Source organism: Tasmannia lanceolata, unplaced genomic scaffold, assembly GCF_043159265.1.
Source record: "Tasmannia lanceolata isolate RefF3 unplaced genomic scaffold, GAP_Taslan_0.1 ptg000037l, whole genome shotgun sequence".
Lineage (NCBI taxonomy): Eukaryota > Viridiplantae > Streptophyta > Magnoliopsida > Canellales > Winteraceae > Tasmannia > Tasmannia lanceolata.
In genome coordinates, this window is record NW_027518714.1 from 58947173 (window position 1) to 58964730 (window position 17558).

Genomic DNA, 17558 nt, shown 5'->3' on the forward strand with positions numbered 1-17558 from the left:
TACTTTTGACTAAAACCATGTCATGGGCGGGTTTTCATTAAAACCAACAGCTTTTGGACTACTTTTGAGCAAAACCACGTGGTTTCCTTAAAACCCTGGGCTGGTTTTCATTAAAACCATGGGTTGTCAATTTCAAATTTTCATGTTCGTATGACAGGGGAGGGAAACATCATTCCCAGGAAAAGACAAAGTATTAAGGGTGGAAACTTAAAAGACTTAAAGGGGTTTTCTAGTGATTTTGATAAACAAACAGTCAAAAGACTCAAAACACCCCCTTTTCAGATTTTCTAGTTTCTTTGGGCATTTGCTTTCTAGAGTTTTGAGGTTTTCCACTTTTATTTTTGCCCAAACAACGCTTTTGAGTTCCTTCCGATGACTCCTCCTTCTCCGGCGGGCAGTGGGATCTCCTCCTCTTCCTTCTCCGGTGGCATCTCCTCCATGGCTCCACCTCCTCTTCTCTGGTGGGATCTCCTCCTCCTCCTCTTCTCCGGCTCCCGGTAGGACTCCAAAAACCCTCTCCTCCTTCTGCAGTTCTTCTCTCCTATTTTTTTTATAGATTTAATCGATTTTACAGATTCAATGGGGAAATGCATTTCGGTTATAACCGAAGTAACCGAACAACTGAATTCTTGTTTCGGTTTCGGTTCGGTTCGGTTAGTGTATATTCCGGTTACGGTTTCAGTTACCTTTTTTAGATGACCGAAAATTTTCGGTTTATTTTCAGCAAAATCGGTTTGGTTATAACCGAATGCACAGCCCTAAGCGTGGGGGTGCATGAAAATAGGTGCTTTAAATGCTCCTTAACCAGTGCCCTTAATTTATAAGAACAATCAATCTTTTTTTCAATGATGGCTGATGGGGTGTGAAAACACCAGCCTCTCACAGGCTGCCACCTGTCCCAGAGTAGGTGAGACTCAGCCTCTCACAGGCTGCCACCTGTTCAGAGTTGGTGAGATCCAGCCTCTCACAGGCTGCCACCTGTCCCAAAGTAGGTGAGACCCAGCCTCTCACAGGCTGCCACCTGTCCCAGAGTAGGTGAGACTCAGCCTCTCACAGGCTGCCACCTGTTCAGAGTAGGTGAGATCCAGCCTCTCACAGGCCGCCACCTGTCCTGGACACCTGTCCAGGACACCTCAACAGATTTTCCCTATAAATAGGGGACTAAAGCTCAGACTAATGGGTAATGCGAAAATCCATTCTCTCCCTAAACTCTTAAGACATCTCCCCTTCACTCCTGCTCATACTGACTTGAGTGTCGAAGGGCCTGTCCGGAGTAAAACCCGGTCTGGTCTTCTGACCTCGCTTGCCTTGTGCAGGACTAAACACTCACCGCAGGACTCATACTCAACCTCCCTTGTCGCTCGCTCTCAGCTCTTACGCCACTGCTGTACCTGTTACCGATTTTTGGTCTAACAGATTGGCGCCATCCGTGGGACCAAGAACTAAAAGCTGTTCTTACATCTCACTTACAAAATGGCAGGGCGCAAGAGTGCGCGGTTAGCTTCTGCACAGAACGACCAATCCGCGCTACCTCGCAGGACCCGGAGCGGTCGAATCGCCTCGATGGTAGTGGCAGCTTCTGCCGACCAAAGCCTTTCTCGCTCGGAGCACCACAATCCCGTGCCCACCTCGGAGCAAGTCCAAGCCCTCTTCCAGCAGATGACGGCCCTTGTTGGTCAGTACCAACAACTACTTCAAGCACCCCCTCCACCTCCTCCAGAGGCCCCGCGATCTGCCCAAGGAGTCCACAGGGGAGAGTCATCACGTCATGGGGAGGGCAGAACTCATCACTCCGCTAGACAAGTTTATCGCCCCATAGTGAGGCACGCCCAGACAGAACCTCATCACCGCGAAAGATCGCGGTCTCGCTCCACGCAGAGGCACCGGCCTCACGAAGATCGTTTGCCACCGGCAAAATCTCGGCCTCGTCGTAGGAGTCCGGAAAGTCAGTCCGGTTCTGCGGCAAGCCCATTTGTGGGAAGAATCAGGTCCCCAGACCGCAGAACGGATCCGCTGCTACAGAGAATGGAGGAGATGAACCACCGGATAGAGGAATTGGCGAAGGATCAGAGCCGGCCCGCCTCTAGAGCGTTCTCAAGCAGAACGCCCTTCACTAAGGATGTCCTGAGTGCTCCAGCACCCAGAGGATTTAAGATGCCTGCCGTCCCTCAGTACGACGGCACTACCGATCCCGTGGATCATCTGGAGACATTTAGAACAATGATGCTCCTCCACGGCGCCTCCGACGGCTTCATCTGCAGAGCCTTCCCAACGACGCTCACTGGCGCGGCAAGAGACTGGTACTCCAGGATCAAACCAAACTCCATCAACAATTTCGACGATTTTGGAGAGGACCTCGTCCGCCACTTCATGAGCAGCCGCAGGCCAAAGAAAACAACAGCTTCCCTGATGGCCTTGCGACAGGAAGACAATGAGCCCCTGAAGGTGTTCGTCCGCCGCTTCAACAGGGAGGCACTACAGGTGCCCAATTTAGATCCCTCAGCGGCTATGAACGCACTCCTCACCGGTGCAAGATCTGATGATTTCCGTCGAGCGGTGGCTCGGCAAAATCCGCGCTCACTGGCGGATCTCATGGCCGGGGCAGAAGAGTACATAACAGTGGAAGAAACACTGGCAGCTCTTAATTCAAACCGGAGGATAACCTCTGAAGAGAAGAATCTGCCTAAACAGCGTAGGGAGGATAAACCTCCCAGGAAAGAGAAGTCTCCACCCCCTCAGAGAAGAGAAGAGAACTTCACACCTCTCAATACCTCTAGAAAGCACATACTGGCGGCGATCAGTGAGGAGGAGTTTGTGAAGTGGCCGCCTAGAATGATCTCCAAAGGAAACAGAAGAGATCCTTCAAAGTACTGTCGGTTCCACAAGGACCACGGCCATGACACAGAGGATTGCTGGCAGCTCAAGGGAGAAATTGAGCAGCTGATCAGCCGGGGTTATTTGAAAAAATACATCCAGAATGACGGCCGCACCCAAGGGCACAAAGGAAAGAGTCCCCAGGGCCGTAGCCCTCGAAGATCACCGCAGCCCCCTCCTCAGGATAAGACTTCTCAGGTCACCGACGCGCAGCCTGAGGCACCCCGATCTCAACCAAGGGGGGTTATCAATACAATCATGGGCGGATCAGCCGCCGGGGGCACCTCCTCTGCTGCTCGAAAAGCATATGCACGGCAAGTTAACGCCGTTCACACAACCAGCAAAAAGTCAAGAACGGAGAATGAGATCTCCTTCTCAGACGCAGATCTGGACAGCCTTATTTTGCCCCACGACGATGCATTGGTGTTAACCATGCTCGTTGCCAACTGGGAGGTAAAGAAAATTCTTGTGGACAACGGGAGCTCAGCGGATATTCTATACTACCATGCCTTCGAGAAAATGATGATAGGCGACGACCGTCTAAGGCCGGCGAACTCAGATTTGTTCGGCTTCTCCGGAGAGGTCGTAAAAGTGGTAGGACAGATCGAGCTCCCTGTTCTTGTCGGAGATTCACCATGTCAAGCGTTCGCCATGGTTAACTTCCTGGTAGTGAAGGCCACCTCGGTCTATAATGCTATCTTGGGACGGCCTGGCCAGAATCTGATCCGAGCAGTCGCCTCAGCCTACCACCAAAAAATGAAATTCATAACCCCTAATGGTGTGGGGGAAGTTCGCGGAGATCAGCCTCAATCAAGGGAGTGCTATGCAATGGCACTGAAAGGAAAAAACGCAGTAGAATCACTGCCAATCGAACTGCTTGATGTAAGGGACGAACTCAGGGGTACTCAACCCGCTGAGGACCTACTCTCCATCCCACTGTGCCCGGAGGACGGTGAGAAAGTCGCTCTGATCGGTTCCTCCCTTAGTAGTAGCATTCAACATCAACTCACCGAGTTTCTCCAGGGCAATGCAGATGTCTTTGCATGGGTTCCTGCCGATATGCCCGGCATCGATCCAGAGATCAGCACTCATAGGCTTGGTGTCGATTCAACCTGCAGACCGGTGAAACAGAAAAGGAGACACTTTGCTTTTGAAAGGCGACAGGCAATAAAAGAAGAAGTGGAGAAGCTTCTGAAGGCTGACTTCATTCGTGAGATTCGATATCCGGACTGGCTAGCAAATGTAGTCCTAGTCAAGAAGACTAATGGAAAGTGGAGAACCTGCGTCGATTTTACTGATCTGAATAAGGCTTGTCCCAAGGACAGTTATCCGCTCCCGAAGATTGATCAGCTCATCGACGCCACAGCGGGTCATGAACTGTTGAGCTTCATGGACGCCTTCTCCGGATATAACCAGATCAGGATGTACGAATCGGATATACCAAAGACCTCATTCATCACAGATCAAGGGACTTATTGCTACCGAGTCATGCCCTTCGGCCTCAAAAACGCCGGAGCTACTTACCAAAGGCTGGTGAACAGACTTTTTCAGAACCAGATCGGCCGAAATATGGAAGTGTATGTGGATGATATGCTGGTCAAAAGTCAAAGCGCACAGGACCACGTGTCTGATCTCAGAGAAACGTTTCAGGTCCTCAAGAAGCACAACATGAAACTCAACCCCACCAAGTGCACCTTTGGTGTCAGTTCAGGGAAGTTCTTGGGATTCATGGTGAGTCAGCGAGGGATAGAAGCAAATCCCGAGAAGATCAGAGCTGTGATAGAGCTTACCGCCCCAAGAACCATCAGAGAAGTTCAGCGGCTCACGGGAATGATAGCGGCGCTGGGTCGCTTCATCTCCAAATCGGCGGAGAGATGCCTGCCTTTTTTCAGTGCGGTTAAGGGCCTCAAAACTGCGCCCTGGACGGAAGAATGCCAGATTACCTTCGACGAGCTGAAAAGGTATCTGTCCTCCCCGCCATTATTAACAAAGCCGGAGCCAGGTGAGGAGTTATTTCTATATCTCTCCGTTAGCTCCACGGCACTGGCAGCTGTCCTCGTCCGCGAGGAGCACCGCCAGCAAAAACCAATCTATTATGTCAGCAAGGTTCTTCACGACGCAGAAACAAGGTACCAGCGGGTCGAGAAATTGGCTTACGCGCTGGTAATGGCTGCAAGAAAATTAAGACCGTACTTTCAAGCTCATACTGTAAAGGTCTTGACTGACCAGCCGCTCCGGCAAGTACTCCATCGACCAGATATCTCCGGACGACTTGTGAAATGGGCCGTAGAGCTGAGCGAGTTCGACATCCAGTACGCTCCAAGGCCAGCCATCAAGGCCCAAGTACTGGCAGATTTCGTAGCAGAGTGCACCATCCCCCAGCAAGTCGCCGACCCTGAAACGGTACAACTCCCAGTTGCAGAGAAAGCGGTTCCTGACGAATGCATAGCAGAAACTCAGACAGAAATCTTGCAACCCCTGGCAGAGCAGGACTCCATGACCAGCACACCAACTTGGGAAGTATATGTCGATGGTTCTTCAAATAAAAACGGCTGTGGAGCAGGCCTCATCCTCACTGGGCCTGAGGAGTTCACTGCGGATTATGCTCTGAGATTCGGATTCCGTGCGTCCAACAATGAGGCAGAATATGAAGCCCTCCTTGCCGGAATGAACCTAGCAATTCATACCGGCGCCCGGAAATTAAAAGCATACTGCGACTCACAGCTGGTAGCAAATCAGATCCAAGGGGTCTACGAAGCTCGAGATGAGCGTATGGTTAAGTATCTTGCTAAGGTTCATCAACTCTCCAGCCGGTTTGCCAGTTTCGAGGTCATCAGAATACCACGGACAGAAAATGCCAAAGCAGATGTACTGTCGAAGCTGGCTGCTTCTGGATACACCACTCTTGGAAGCATACGTATGGAATTTCTACAAAGATCTAGCATCGAAAGAGAAGCCGCAGATATAATGCAGGTGGAGAACGAGCCGTGCTGGATGGATGAGATCGTTCATTACTTACGGGACGCGAAACTTCCCGAAGATAAGAAGGAAGCCCGTAAGGTGATACAGAGAGCCGCCCGATTCTCCCTCAGCGGTGACATTTTGTATAAAAGGTCCTACACTCTCCCGTACCTGAAGTGTCTGGGACCAAGTAACGCCGCGTACGCATTGCAAGAGACTCATGAAGGAATCTGTGGAGAACATCTGGGGGGCAAAGCCCTGGCGATCAAGGTACTCCTCAGAGGATTGTATTGGCCCACCATACGACAAGACGCGCTGAATCTGGTTAAAAAGTGCGAGAGGTGCCAGAAATTCTCCCCCACCATCCACCAGCCTGCTGTGGCGATGGCCCCAATTATCAGTCCACTCCCTTTTGCAGTATGGGGGATGGACATTCTGGGTCCTTTTCCACCGGCTTCCGGAAAGCGCATATTCGTAGTGGTGGCAATCGACTACTTCACCAAGTGGGTGGAGGCAGAACCTCTAGCCCAGATCACTGAGCAGAATATACAGAATTTCTTCTGGAAGGCAGTGGTCTGCAGATTTGGGATTCCCCGTGCCTTAATCACAGATAACGGCAAACAGTTCGACTGCCGGAACTTTCGGAAGTTCTGCTCTGACCTAAAGATTGAACAGAGATTCACTTCGGTAGCTCACCCCCAGACCAATGGGCAAACGGAAGTAACCAATAGGATCTTGCTTCAAGGGATAAAGAAAAGGCTGGATGAAAAGGCTGGCCGATGGGCAGATGAGCTCTACCATGTTCTGTGGGCTTACCGCACCACTCCTCGCACGACGACTGGTGAATCACCATTCAACCTCTCTTTTGGAACTGAAGCCGTGATACCTGTTGATATAGGCACCCCATCTCCCAGAGTCATCAGTTTCCATGAGCAACTGAACAGCGACGGACTCCGTGCCAACCTCGACTTACTAGAAGAAATCCGGGAGGAATCTCGAATCCGGGTCGCCGCTTATAAGCAGAAGGTGTCGAATTATCACGACTCCAAAATCCGCCCCAGAGAATTCAGGACAGGGGATCTGGTCCTAAGAAAGGCAGCCGTCTCCCAGCCGACGAAAGTAGGGAAACTTTCCCCAACTTGGGAGGGACCCTATCGAGTGAAGGAAGTTATCCGGCCAGGAAGCTACAGGCTAGAGACACTGGAGGAGCACCTATTACCTCATGCATGGAACTCCAAAAACCTCAGGAAATATTATCAGTAGTCGAATTATCCGGCGTGAAAAGGTGATCTTGTAAAGTTGTATATTTGTATATTTGTTGTTATGAATAAATAATCTTCTTGCAAATTCAGTGTCATTTTTATATCTGGAAACCCAGTTCACAAAACTTGGGTACTCACTGGAAACCCAGTTCTTAAACTTGGGTACGCACTGGAAACCCAGTTCACAAAACTTGGGTACTCATTGGAAACCCAGTTCTTAAACTTGGGTACGCACTGGAAACCCAGTTCACAAAACTTGGGTACGCACTGGAAACCCAGTTCTTAAACTTGGGTACGCACTGGAAACCCAGTTCTTAAACTTGGGTACGCATTGGAAACCCAGTTCACAAAACTTGGGTACTCAATGGAAACCCAGTTCACAAAACTTGGGTACTTGTTAAAAGACCAGTTCGTCGCAATTCGACCATCAACGGCCTCACTCACAGGTTATCAAAATAAAAAGACAAAGTCAAGCAAATCACTCAGCTGAGAAGTATCAGAGACAGACAAATTTCATTGATCAGAATATGTGGGGCCTCGAGGGCCATTACAAAATTCACTTTAAACATGCTGGTAAAAGCTGTAGGGTCTCAAGGACCATTATAAAAAGAGGTCAAAACAAAACAAAAAAAAATAAAATCTAAGCATCTGGAAGAGAGGTGATGTCAGCAGGAGTATCAGCAGGAGTATCTGGCTCCTCATCAGTAATCTTCGGCCTGGCAGGGAGAGTCATGTTCTGCATCAACAGATTTGGATTGCAGGCCTGGAGCTCCTGGAGGCAGTCGTAGTATCCAAGACTGTAAGCCTCGCTCGACAGGCTGAAAAGTTCAGCCTCCTTTGCCTCTGTGGCCTCTTTTACTGCCTTCTCCTGTCTGTCAGTGGCCCTTCCTCTTTGAGCCTCCATGGCTTCAGCAGCCTTGGCCAGTTTCCTCTTCTCTGCGGCCAGATCTTCTTTTAACAACTTCCTCTCCTCCTCTATTCGCCCGATGCTCGTTTGAAGCTCCTGCACCTCAACGGCCAACTTTCCGTTCACCTCTTCAGATGAAGTAATGGCTTGGGAGAAGCTCTTACTCTTCTCCTTGAGGTCATTATAGTATAGCAAGATCTGAAGAAAGAACAGAAAGAAACAGGCATCAGTATGGTGAAAGGAAGAAATGGGCAGAAAGTTAGCAAATCGAAGCACTACTTCCTTACCTGGTAAGCGGAGGACAACACAGCCTCCTCTCCTGTAGCTGGCGGCTCGTAAAGGACCTGTTGCTTGTCCTTCTGCAGCAAACACTTGCTCATAAGCTCTGCTGCTACCCGGCTCTCGCCTAAGGCAGTGTCATCCTTCAGAACGGCCCAATTGGGTCGAAAGACTTGCTCACTAATCCCCGCAGGAGGGCGAGCCCCAGAACCGGCTCCGGTAGAAGCACCACCGGACTTAGAAGAGCCACCGCCCTGAGCAAAGGGGCCTATTAGCTTCACCTTAGTCTTGGGCTTCTGGGATGGGGGAGGAATGCCCTGTGACGGGGCCGGACTCCCCAGCACAGTCGCTTTTCTCTTCTGGCGCTCCTGCTGCGCCTGTTGAGCACCTTCTTGTGCCCGCGGCTGAGCTCCCTGCCTGATTTTCTCGACGGTTGATTGTTTCTTCATCTCTGCATGACAAATGAGCAGCCAACGGTCAGAAGCAAGTATATAAAAAATAAACAGATTGCATAGACAAGTCTAGCTACATACGTCCTGGAGTCGCGGCACTCACGCCCAGCCTGACCAGAATCGCCTCTTCAGAAAACTCCTTACAACGGATGAGGCCCGATTGCTCGATCTCCTTCCGCATCAAGGCGAATGTTATCCTGTCCTCACCTTCGAGGAGCGGCTTTCGACTCAGTTTTGAGGTATCTGGAGTGTCCCACACTAGAGGGACGGACCAGGGCTCACTGGCCTCCTGATCCACAACATAGAAGAATCTATTCTTCCACGAGTGAATCGACGAAGGAATGCCAGTGATTATCTTCCGTTCAGGGCGCTGGCTAATGTAGATCCAGCCCCCTTCTTTATGCTTCTTCAGGTGTGCACAAGCACGGAACAGTGACAAAGTCACACTCCTCTCTAACCGACCGTGGACGAGGTATAAAAACCCAACTAATAATCTCCATGAGTTCGGAGCTACCTGGGCCGGGGCTAGTCCGTAGTAACGTAGCACCGCTGAGAAAAAGGGGTGCAACGGAAATCGGAGTCCTGCCCTCAGTGACTCCTCATAAATACAGAGATCCTGGCTCTCGTTGCAGGCTCTGTCTCCCTCTATAGCTGCCCTCAGTTCAAATCTCGGGGGCACGCAGTATTTATCCCTGATATCTCCCAGCATAGACCTGGTGAGGTAGTTCTCCTCGACTAGAGCTCGCAAGTTGTATTTTGGATCGGCATCCATCCGCGCTCTAGCGATCACCTCCACCGCCCGGCCAGGACGGAATGTTGTGGACGCTTCATTAACGTCGCTCTCAACACTCCCTCCTGCTTGCGGGAGACTGCCAGTCAAGGGAGGAGTGGCATTCAGATCTAAGATCACTTCATCCCTATCCCCTCCATCGTCACTATCTACAAGGTCTATCCTATCAGACGGACTAGCCAAAAAAGGCTCCTGAGGCATCCTAAACTCCGAAATACTGCTAGTGGAGGACCCCGTACCGGACTCGGAATTGGAAGTACTACCAGACATAGTAAAAGGAAGGGCTGAGAGGAATACCGGTGAGTGGAGCCCTTAACAGATCTTGGAACGCGACTGCGAGCTACGAACTGCGACTACGAACTGCGAACTGCGATCTGCAATCTGTGGACTGCGAGCTGCGAACTGAGAAGTGGAAACTCCCAGAGCAAGAAGAGGAAAAAGATGAAAGGTAAAAAGTAAAAAGTGAAGGGGGGTAAACCTCCTTATATAGTTTTTCAGAGGCGGTGGGGTAATAAATGCGATGCATGCATCTCGAGGCCACCCGGATTGCGCCACGTGTCCCCTATTTATGACGGACACATTCTCCCACCATCAATACGATCAAGCACGCGCGTAAACATTCACGTCCCAAAGATGGATCTCCGATCTCCGCACTCCGCACTCCGCACTCCGCACTCCGCACTCCGCACTCCGCACTCGGCATTCAGTCCGGAAAAAACCGTACTGGATATAACGCTTTCTCACAAGACGACAAAAATCAGTCCGGTACGCACCGAACTGGCCGCTAGAAGACAAAATTCAGTCCGGAAAAAACCGTACTGGATATAACGCGTTCTCACAAGACGACAAAAATCAGTCCGGTCCGCACCGAACTGGCCGCTAGAAGACAAAATTCAGTCCGGAAAAAACCGTACTGGATATAACGCGTTCTCACAAGACGACAAAAATCAGTCCGGTCCGCACCGAACTGGCCGCTAGAAGACAAAATTCAGTCCGGAAAAAACCGTACTGGATATAACGCGTTCTCACAAGACGACAAAAATCAGTCCGGTCCGCACCGAACTGGCCGCTAGAAGACAAAATTCAGTCCGGAAAAACCGTACTGGATATAACGCGTTCTCACAAGACGACAAAAATCAGTCCGGTCCGCACCGAACTGGCTGCTAGAAGACAAAATTCAGTCCGGAAAAAACCGTACTGGATATAACGCGTTCTCACAAGACGACAAAAATCAGTCCGGTTGAAGCCGTACTCCGGACTGCGAACTCCCAACTCCGGACTCCGGACTGCGAACTCCGGACTGGATATTTGACTCTGTGTTGCGCCAGGAGCCAGTCCGGTTGAAGCCGTACTCCGGACTGCGAACTCCCAACTCCGGACTCCGGACTGCGAACTCCGGACTGGATATTTGACTCTGTGTTGCGCCAGGAGCCAGTCCGGTTGAAGCTGTACTCCGGACTGCGAACTCCCAACTCCGGACTCCGGACTGCGAACTCCGGACTGGATATTTGACTCTGTGTTGCGCCAGGAGCCAGTCCGGTTGAAGCTGTACTCCGGACTGCGAACTCCCAACTCCGGACTCCGGACTGCGAACTCCGGACTGGATATTTGACTCTGTGTTGCGCCAGGAGCCAGTCCGGTTGAAGCTGTACTCCGGACTGCGAACTCCCAACTCCGGACTCCGGACTGCGAACTCCGGACTGGATATTTGACTCTGTGTTGCGCCAGGAGCCAGTCCGGTTGAAGCCGTACTCCGGACTGCGAACTCCCAACTCCGGACTCCGGACTGCGAACTCCGGACTGGATATTTGACTCTGTGTTGCGCCAGGAGCCAGTCCGGTTGAAGCCGTACTCCGGACTGCGAACTCCCAACTCCGGACTCCGGACTGCGAACTCCGGACTGGATATTTGACTCTGTGTTGCGCCAGGAGCCAGTCCGGTTGAAGCCGTACTCCGGACTGCGAACTCCCAACTCCGGACTCCGGACTGCGAACTCCGGACTGGATATTTGACTCTGTGTTGCGCCAGGAGCCAGTCCGGTTGAAGCTGTACTCCGGACTGCGAACTCCCAACTCCGGACTCCGGACTGCGAACTCCGGACTGGATATTTGACTCTGTGTTGCGCCAGGAGCCAGTCCGGTTGAAGCCGTACTCCGGACGCCGGACTGCGAACTCCGAACTCCTAAATCCGGACTGCGAACTCCGGACTCCGTGCTAAATTCTTCGATTCACCCCCGAACAACGTCTCCCCATCCAGAAAAACGAGTGATCACACTTTCCCAAGTCCTTCAATGACTTGGAAAACTGGGGGGCAACTGATGGGGTGTGAAAACACCAGCCTCTCACAGGCTGCCACCTGTCCCAGAGTAGGTGAGACTCAGCCTCTCACAGGCTGCCACCTGTTCAGAGTTGGTGAGATCCAGCCTCTCACAGGCTGCCACCTGTCCCAAAGTAGGTGAGACCCAGCCTCTCACAGGCTGCCACCTGTCCCAGAGTAGGTGAGACTCAGCCTCTCACAGGCTGCCACCTGTTCAGAGTAGGTGAGATCCAGCCTCTCACAGGCCGCCACCTGTCCTGGACACCTGTCCAGGACACCTCAACAGATTTTCCCTATAAATAGGGGACTAAAGCTCAGACTAATGGGTAATGCGAAAATCCCTTCTCTCCCTAAACTCTTAAGACATCTCCCCTTCACTCCTGCTCATACTGACTTGAGTGTCGAAGGGCCTGTCCGGAGTAAAACCCGGTCTGGTCTTCTGACCTCGCTTGCCTTGTGCAGGACTAAACACTCACCGCAGGACTCATACTCAACCTCCCTTGTCGCTCGCTCTCAGCTCTTACGCCACTGCTGTACCTGTTACCGATTTTTGGTCTAACAATGGCCAGCCAAGCTATAATATCTAATCGTTTCCCATGTTGAAAAAACCACCGTAGAACTTTTCTTACTGAGGAACATTTCGTTTCATAAGGCATAAATTCCTTAAAATCAGGATGCCCGTGATGAAAGAATGGAGAAAGGAAGGTATATAAGAAAAGGTAGGAAATCGGTTTAGAAAACACTAGATCTCATCAATAATCCATGACTTATGGCAACCGAGAAAAAAGAAGCAAATCTGGCTGAATTCACCTTCCCTAAATAGGATTTGTAGCCACTATGTTTAATGGGTATCCAAGACTGTAGTTTTTGTAGGCAACCAAGAAAAATAAGCAAATCTGGCGGATTCCTCCTTCCAAATTTAGGATTTGTAGGCCAATGTGATCAGATGGTCATATATGGATTGGTGAAATTGTAGGAAGGGAATGAAAAAGGATTCCAATACCGCGACCTTGGAGAGGAAGAAGGTGGTAAACCGGTTGGTAGCAAGGTCTGTTTTTTTTTTTTTTTTTTCATTGATTTTTATATTTGATTATTGGTAATTGTCTTAGACTATGAATTATGGAAACATGGTCACCTTGATTAGGCTCTTTTGTTGCAGTTTTGTGCTTCTCAATGAAATTTGTTGCCATTAGAAAAAGGGAAATGATTTCTGCGCTCCAATGTTTTGATAGTGTAGTATTTGAAGGGCTGTCATAGGAATATTACGGTTCTCAAAAAGCTCTTAAAGTCCTTTAAATACAAGTTGAGCGCATGTTTATCAAAAAAGGGGACTATTTATGTTGTAGCCCATGAAATGAACGGTTCGGATCACCCTATGGTGTCGCATGTCCAGTAATACAATACTGGAGACTCATAAAAAAAAATACAATACTGGAGCACTGTACAGGCTTGCACCATATAAAATCTCTACTTTTAAAAATATAAAAGCATTCAATTGTAATGGAATTAATTGAACATGTTTATAAATAAATATAGTAGCATTCTTGGCCAATGCTATGCATGGTTGTAAAATAATCTGTCTCACCCCATCAAAACATGAGGTGTAAAAGGTGGGCCATGCCTTATGTGGGGGCATGGGTGGAGATAGTTGGACCCTCCACATCAAAATCTGAGGTAAATGGTGGGTCCCACCTAATGCATGATCTTGAGTCATCACCCGTCAAATCTCACTTTCTCTCCTGCCTGTCTACCCCTCTGGTACACTGGATAATGAAATATTCCATGATTTTTTAAAATATATTATAGATAAGTTAATCAAAAATAATATTCAAATAAATAATAAATATTATACTAAATAGTCGGTCGGTTAACTAAATTAAAATAAATAATTAGTATTGAATTAATTAAATTACCAGAGGGTATAATGACAAAATATGTGTTTGTAGGTTAATGTGAAATAAAATAGATTATTGTGTAACAATCACACTTAAATCAAGTAAATATTTCTAAGAAATATACTAACCAAAATATATATGTGGTTTTACAAGTGATTAAGCATGCATATGATCCATTAATCATTAATATATGAAGCAATAATCAAGAGAAAATAATTATGTAAATAAATAAATTCTAATTATTACTTATGTGATCAAATATCTACTTAAAATTTCTATATGGATCTAATAAATAAAATAAGAAAACTGTAAAATAATAAAAGAGAGCTTTCCCAATCTTCCGATTTGTCGATACGATCTGAAAAATTAGCGATTTTCAATCGATCATTATTCTTGATAATTACAAAGAGCCCTGGTGTATGTTTCTCATCAAATCTAACCTCACAAATCTAACCTATTCTAACAAGATAATTGATGGTGGATTGTCGCAAATGATGGAGAAGTGAGGTGAGTTGAAAAGGCTATGCATACTGATGGGGTATAAAAACAGCAGCCTATTAGCTGTCGACACGTGGCCCAAGGATGGCCCACCGCAGACCCCGTGTCAGCAGGGGTAGTTTGGTAATTACCTCAGAGTAGGTGAATTCGAACCTATAGCTGGCCGACACCTGTCCTGGGACAATAACTCCCCAATTACCCCAGGTTTCCTTCTATAAAAGAGCTTCCAAAGCTCATAAACAAGAGGGTAATAACTTCTCACCCACCACTCTTAAACTAGCTCTGCACTCCTGCTCATACTGACTTGAGTGTCGAAGGGCCTGTCCGGAGTACGACTCCGGGTTGGTCTTCTAACCTCGTTTGCTCTTGCGCAGGACTCAGCTTCTTCACTCCGACTCCTCGGGTCCTCCAGCTCAACTCTGACGTCACTGCCGTATCTGTTACCGATTTTAGGCCTAACACATACATATCATGAGGGTGTCGTTGCCTGGCCCGATGCGTAAAATCCGAATAGAAAATAAAGAAAAAAATAGTATAAAAAAAAAGAGAGTAAGATAGAGTCTTGTGGAGAGTGTTTGATAGTTTCTTACTTGTAGAGATGAGGAGAAGAATAATTGTAGGAAGAAGAGCCACTTTTCTTTCCTCTTTATTGTAAGAGTGGATGAGAAGAATTTTTGTGTGAGGGCAAGTCTTTCTTCTCACCTATTCTCCTCAAGAAAACTTCAGTATCGACCCATCAGTGAGGGGGGAACGATTTTGAATCAGAAGAGAGACTTCAAGAAATGACAGATCTATTCACTCTATTAATAATTGAGCCGGACGGTTTCTCTACTCTAATTGACGGGATTGCAAGGAGATGAGAATCACAAGTGTCATGCATGAGGAGGAGGAAGCTTACGTATAGAGGTTCGGGGTTGGAGGAAGAGACTACTCATCACACCTCTGTTCTCCCCAAACTCTCCTTTTTCGTTCATGCCTCTTACGTGATACCTTTCACAAGAAGTTTTTTAATCAAATTTCATATGGTTTAAAATCGCATGGCCAGGATAGATCTCAGCCATAGATATTTTGTGAGGCCACTAAGGACCTGGATTAGATCCTAACATTTTCATAGGATATCTTCACAGGAATATCCTATGAAGATGAGGCATCTGATACAGAAATCGAAAGAATCAAGAAAGGAATGCAAGAAGGCAACAAAACCATATCATCTAAGCAATGGCGCTATTTATTTTGGATTTTGAGAACTAATTGTGAGTCCAAACTGATTATTACTCAAATTCAAGTTTAATTTTGAGTGATAATCAGTTTTGGAGTCACATGTAAATATGAAGCAAACAAGGCCTTCATTTTGAATCCAATAATTAGTTTTTGACTCCCAATCAGTTTTCAAAATCCAAAGGCCAAGTTTAATATTATAAACAGTGCCTTTGGGTTTTGATTCTGAGCAAGGGATTTCATATGCTCTCTCCACTCATGCCCTTCTCAAGTCTCACTCCCTCCTCCTTACCTCTCAACTCCTAGCAGTTGGGTCCACGAATATTCCATGAAATAATTTTTCATGGTTGTCAAACAAGCCCTAAGGCCACATTTGGCAACCGTGATTTTTTTTTTTTTTCGTGGATGTGGGAGAGCGATAGAACTCACTCAACTCAGAAGGCATGAGTGGGTGATACTTATCCATTGGGTATGACTAATATTTTAAACAGTGCCTTTGGATATTGATTCTGAGCAGGGGATTTTTCCCATGCTCACTCCAGTTATGCTCTTCTCAAGCCTCTACCCCTGCTCCTCAGCTCCTATTTTGCAGTCGGGGTCATGAATATTCCATGAAATAAACAAACCCAGGCCACGTCTGACAACCATGAATTTTTTTTTCATGATAAATTTGTTTCTCCTACCTTCCCTCACCATTGGGTAAGCAAATATTTTTGGAAAAAATATTCATGGTAGCCAAAAGTGCCCGAACGTGCAAGTGTATGAAGAAGTTTAAGCATGTACAAAATCCTTTAACAATTTAAATAAAACAATATTCAAAAGCAAGTTACAATAAAATTAGAAACTATATCACACTATTAGATATTCCAATTTCATCATACAGAGTTAATTATCATTGGTACCCAAAAATCATCAACCAACTCAACTCAACTCAACTCAACAAAGCCTTTGCCCCAGACTAGTTGGGGTCGGCTAAATGAATCCTTTAGAAAAAAGTCATGAAGAAGGTAAAAGTAATCTACCCAGCTCTAATCCTAGTTCTAGTTGGGTTCTTCTGCATGGATCATTTTCATCAACCAACATTACCAAAAAATTAATGTTAAATTTAAAAAGAAAATTCAGTTTATCATTCTGCTTAGTTCACTCGAAAGGGAGTCCAAGAACAGCCGTATTAACGAAATGGAAAAGATCACCTACGAAACTACGGTACGTCCAGTCCATACAATGGGTGGAATTATCAAATGAGAAATTATATGATGGGTGGCTGTGCAAATATGTGATTTTTAAAAAGTACGGTACATCCCCCTCCATATGATGATCCAAACCATCCATTTGTTGGGCCACAATGTAAAAGGGTTGTGCCCCAAAAATCATTTCCACAGGGTGATCCTAAGCCTCCGATCTATAGAGGTACTTCCCAAAAAATCATCTGCGCTTTGTGCGTGTAAGCTGATCATCCTCCAGGTGATCAGTTCGGAGTTGGCCAGCCCACCCTCCGGAGGGTGGTTAGGTTTGAGTCCAAAAGTGTCTCATCACATACTTCCAAGCCCAGATTGCTAGGGCTTTAGAAGATCCAAAGATATATTGCAACAAAAGTTATGGCCGAGCTCATGGCTCGAACTAGGTGTTTTTCCGATGCATACCCTACCAGGTTGGCTTAAAAGCTCGATTAGATGAGTGCTGACTTGAATAAGTCAGCCAGAGTCGGTGACTCTTACCTCAAGGTATGCCTTGGGTGTATGGTCGATCCGTCCGACTCAGGTCGTCCCTAGGTTCGGAGATGACTAGGGTCATTGACTTTTACTTACCTCAAGGTATGCTTTGGGTGTATGGTCGATCCATCCAACTCGGGTCGTCCCGAGGTACAGAGATTGACACTTACGTCACGGTATGCAATGGGTGTATGGTCAATTCACCCAACTCGGGTCGTCCCGAGGTAAAGAGATGGGTAGGGTCAGTGACTCTTACCTCAAGGTATGCCATGGGTGTGTGGTTGATTCACCCAACTCGGGTCCTCTCAGTATATGGAGATGGGCAGGCTCAGTGACTCTTATCTCAAAGTATGTGATGCAGGAGCATCCCCTAGGAGTCTTTACACCTACTGA

General features: G+C 47.7%; 1 protein-coding gene and 2 long non-coding RNA genes across 4 annotated transcripts; 1 reads left to right on the forward strand and 2 right to left on the reverse strand.

The window, feature by feature from the left end:
* Positions 1 to 262: 262 nt before the first annotated feature.
* Positions 263 to 15279, forward strand: LOC143861869 (uncharacterized). The gene is made up of 2 exons (XR_013240044.1): positions 263 to 497; positions 14610 to 15279. It is a non-coding gene; the product is annotated as an uncharacterized LOC143861869 (long non-coding RNA).
* Positions 7738 to 8733, reverse strand: LOC143860216 (uncharacterized). The gene is made up of 2 exons (XM_077370780.1): positions 8292 to 8733; positions 7738 to 8202 (listed from the first exon to the last, which is right to left on the reverse strand). The coding sequence occupies exons 1-2, from the start codon at positions 8730 to 8732 to the stop codon at positions 7738 to 7740; spliced, it is 906 nt and encodes a 301-aa protein (XP_077226895.1). The 5' UTR covers position 8733.
* LOC143861870 (uncharacterized) lies at positions 13954 to 15215 on the reverse strand. Of its 2 annotated transcripts, none has more exons than XR_013240045.1 (2): positions 14826 to 15215; positions 13954 to 14690 (listed from the first exon to the last, which is right to left on the reverse strand). It is a non-coding gene; the product is annotated as an uncharacterized LOC143861870 (long non-coding RNA). The 2 variants fall into 2 exon arrangements; XR_013240046.1 differs by having other exon boundaries at positions 13954 to 14722.
* Positions 15280 to 17558: the final 2279 nt, after the last annotated feature.

Bases quoted from the DNA above. Each gene is read 5' to 3' on its own strand.
- LOC143860216 (XM_077370780.1), bottom strand. From the start codon at position 8,732: ATGAAGAAACAATCAACCGTCGAGAAAATCAGGCAGGGAGCTCAGCCG. The intron at 8,203-8,291 runs GTAAGGAAGTAG...TTCTTTCTTCAG, and splicing joins TGTTGTCCTCCGCTTACCAG to ATCTTGCTATACTATAATGA.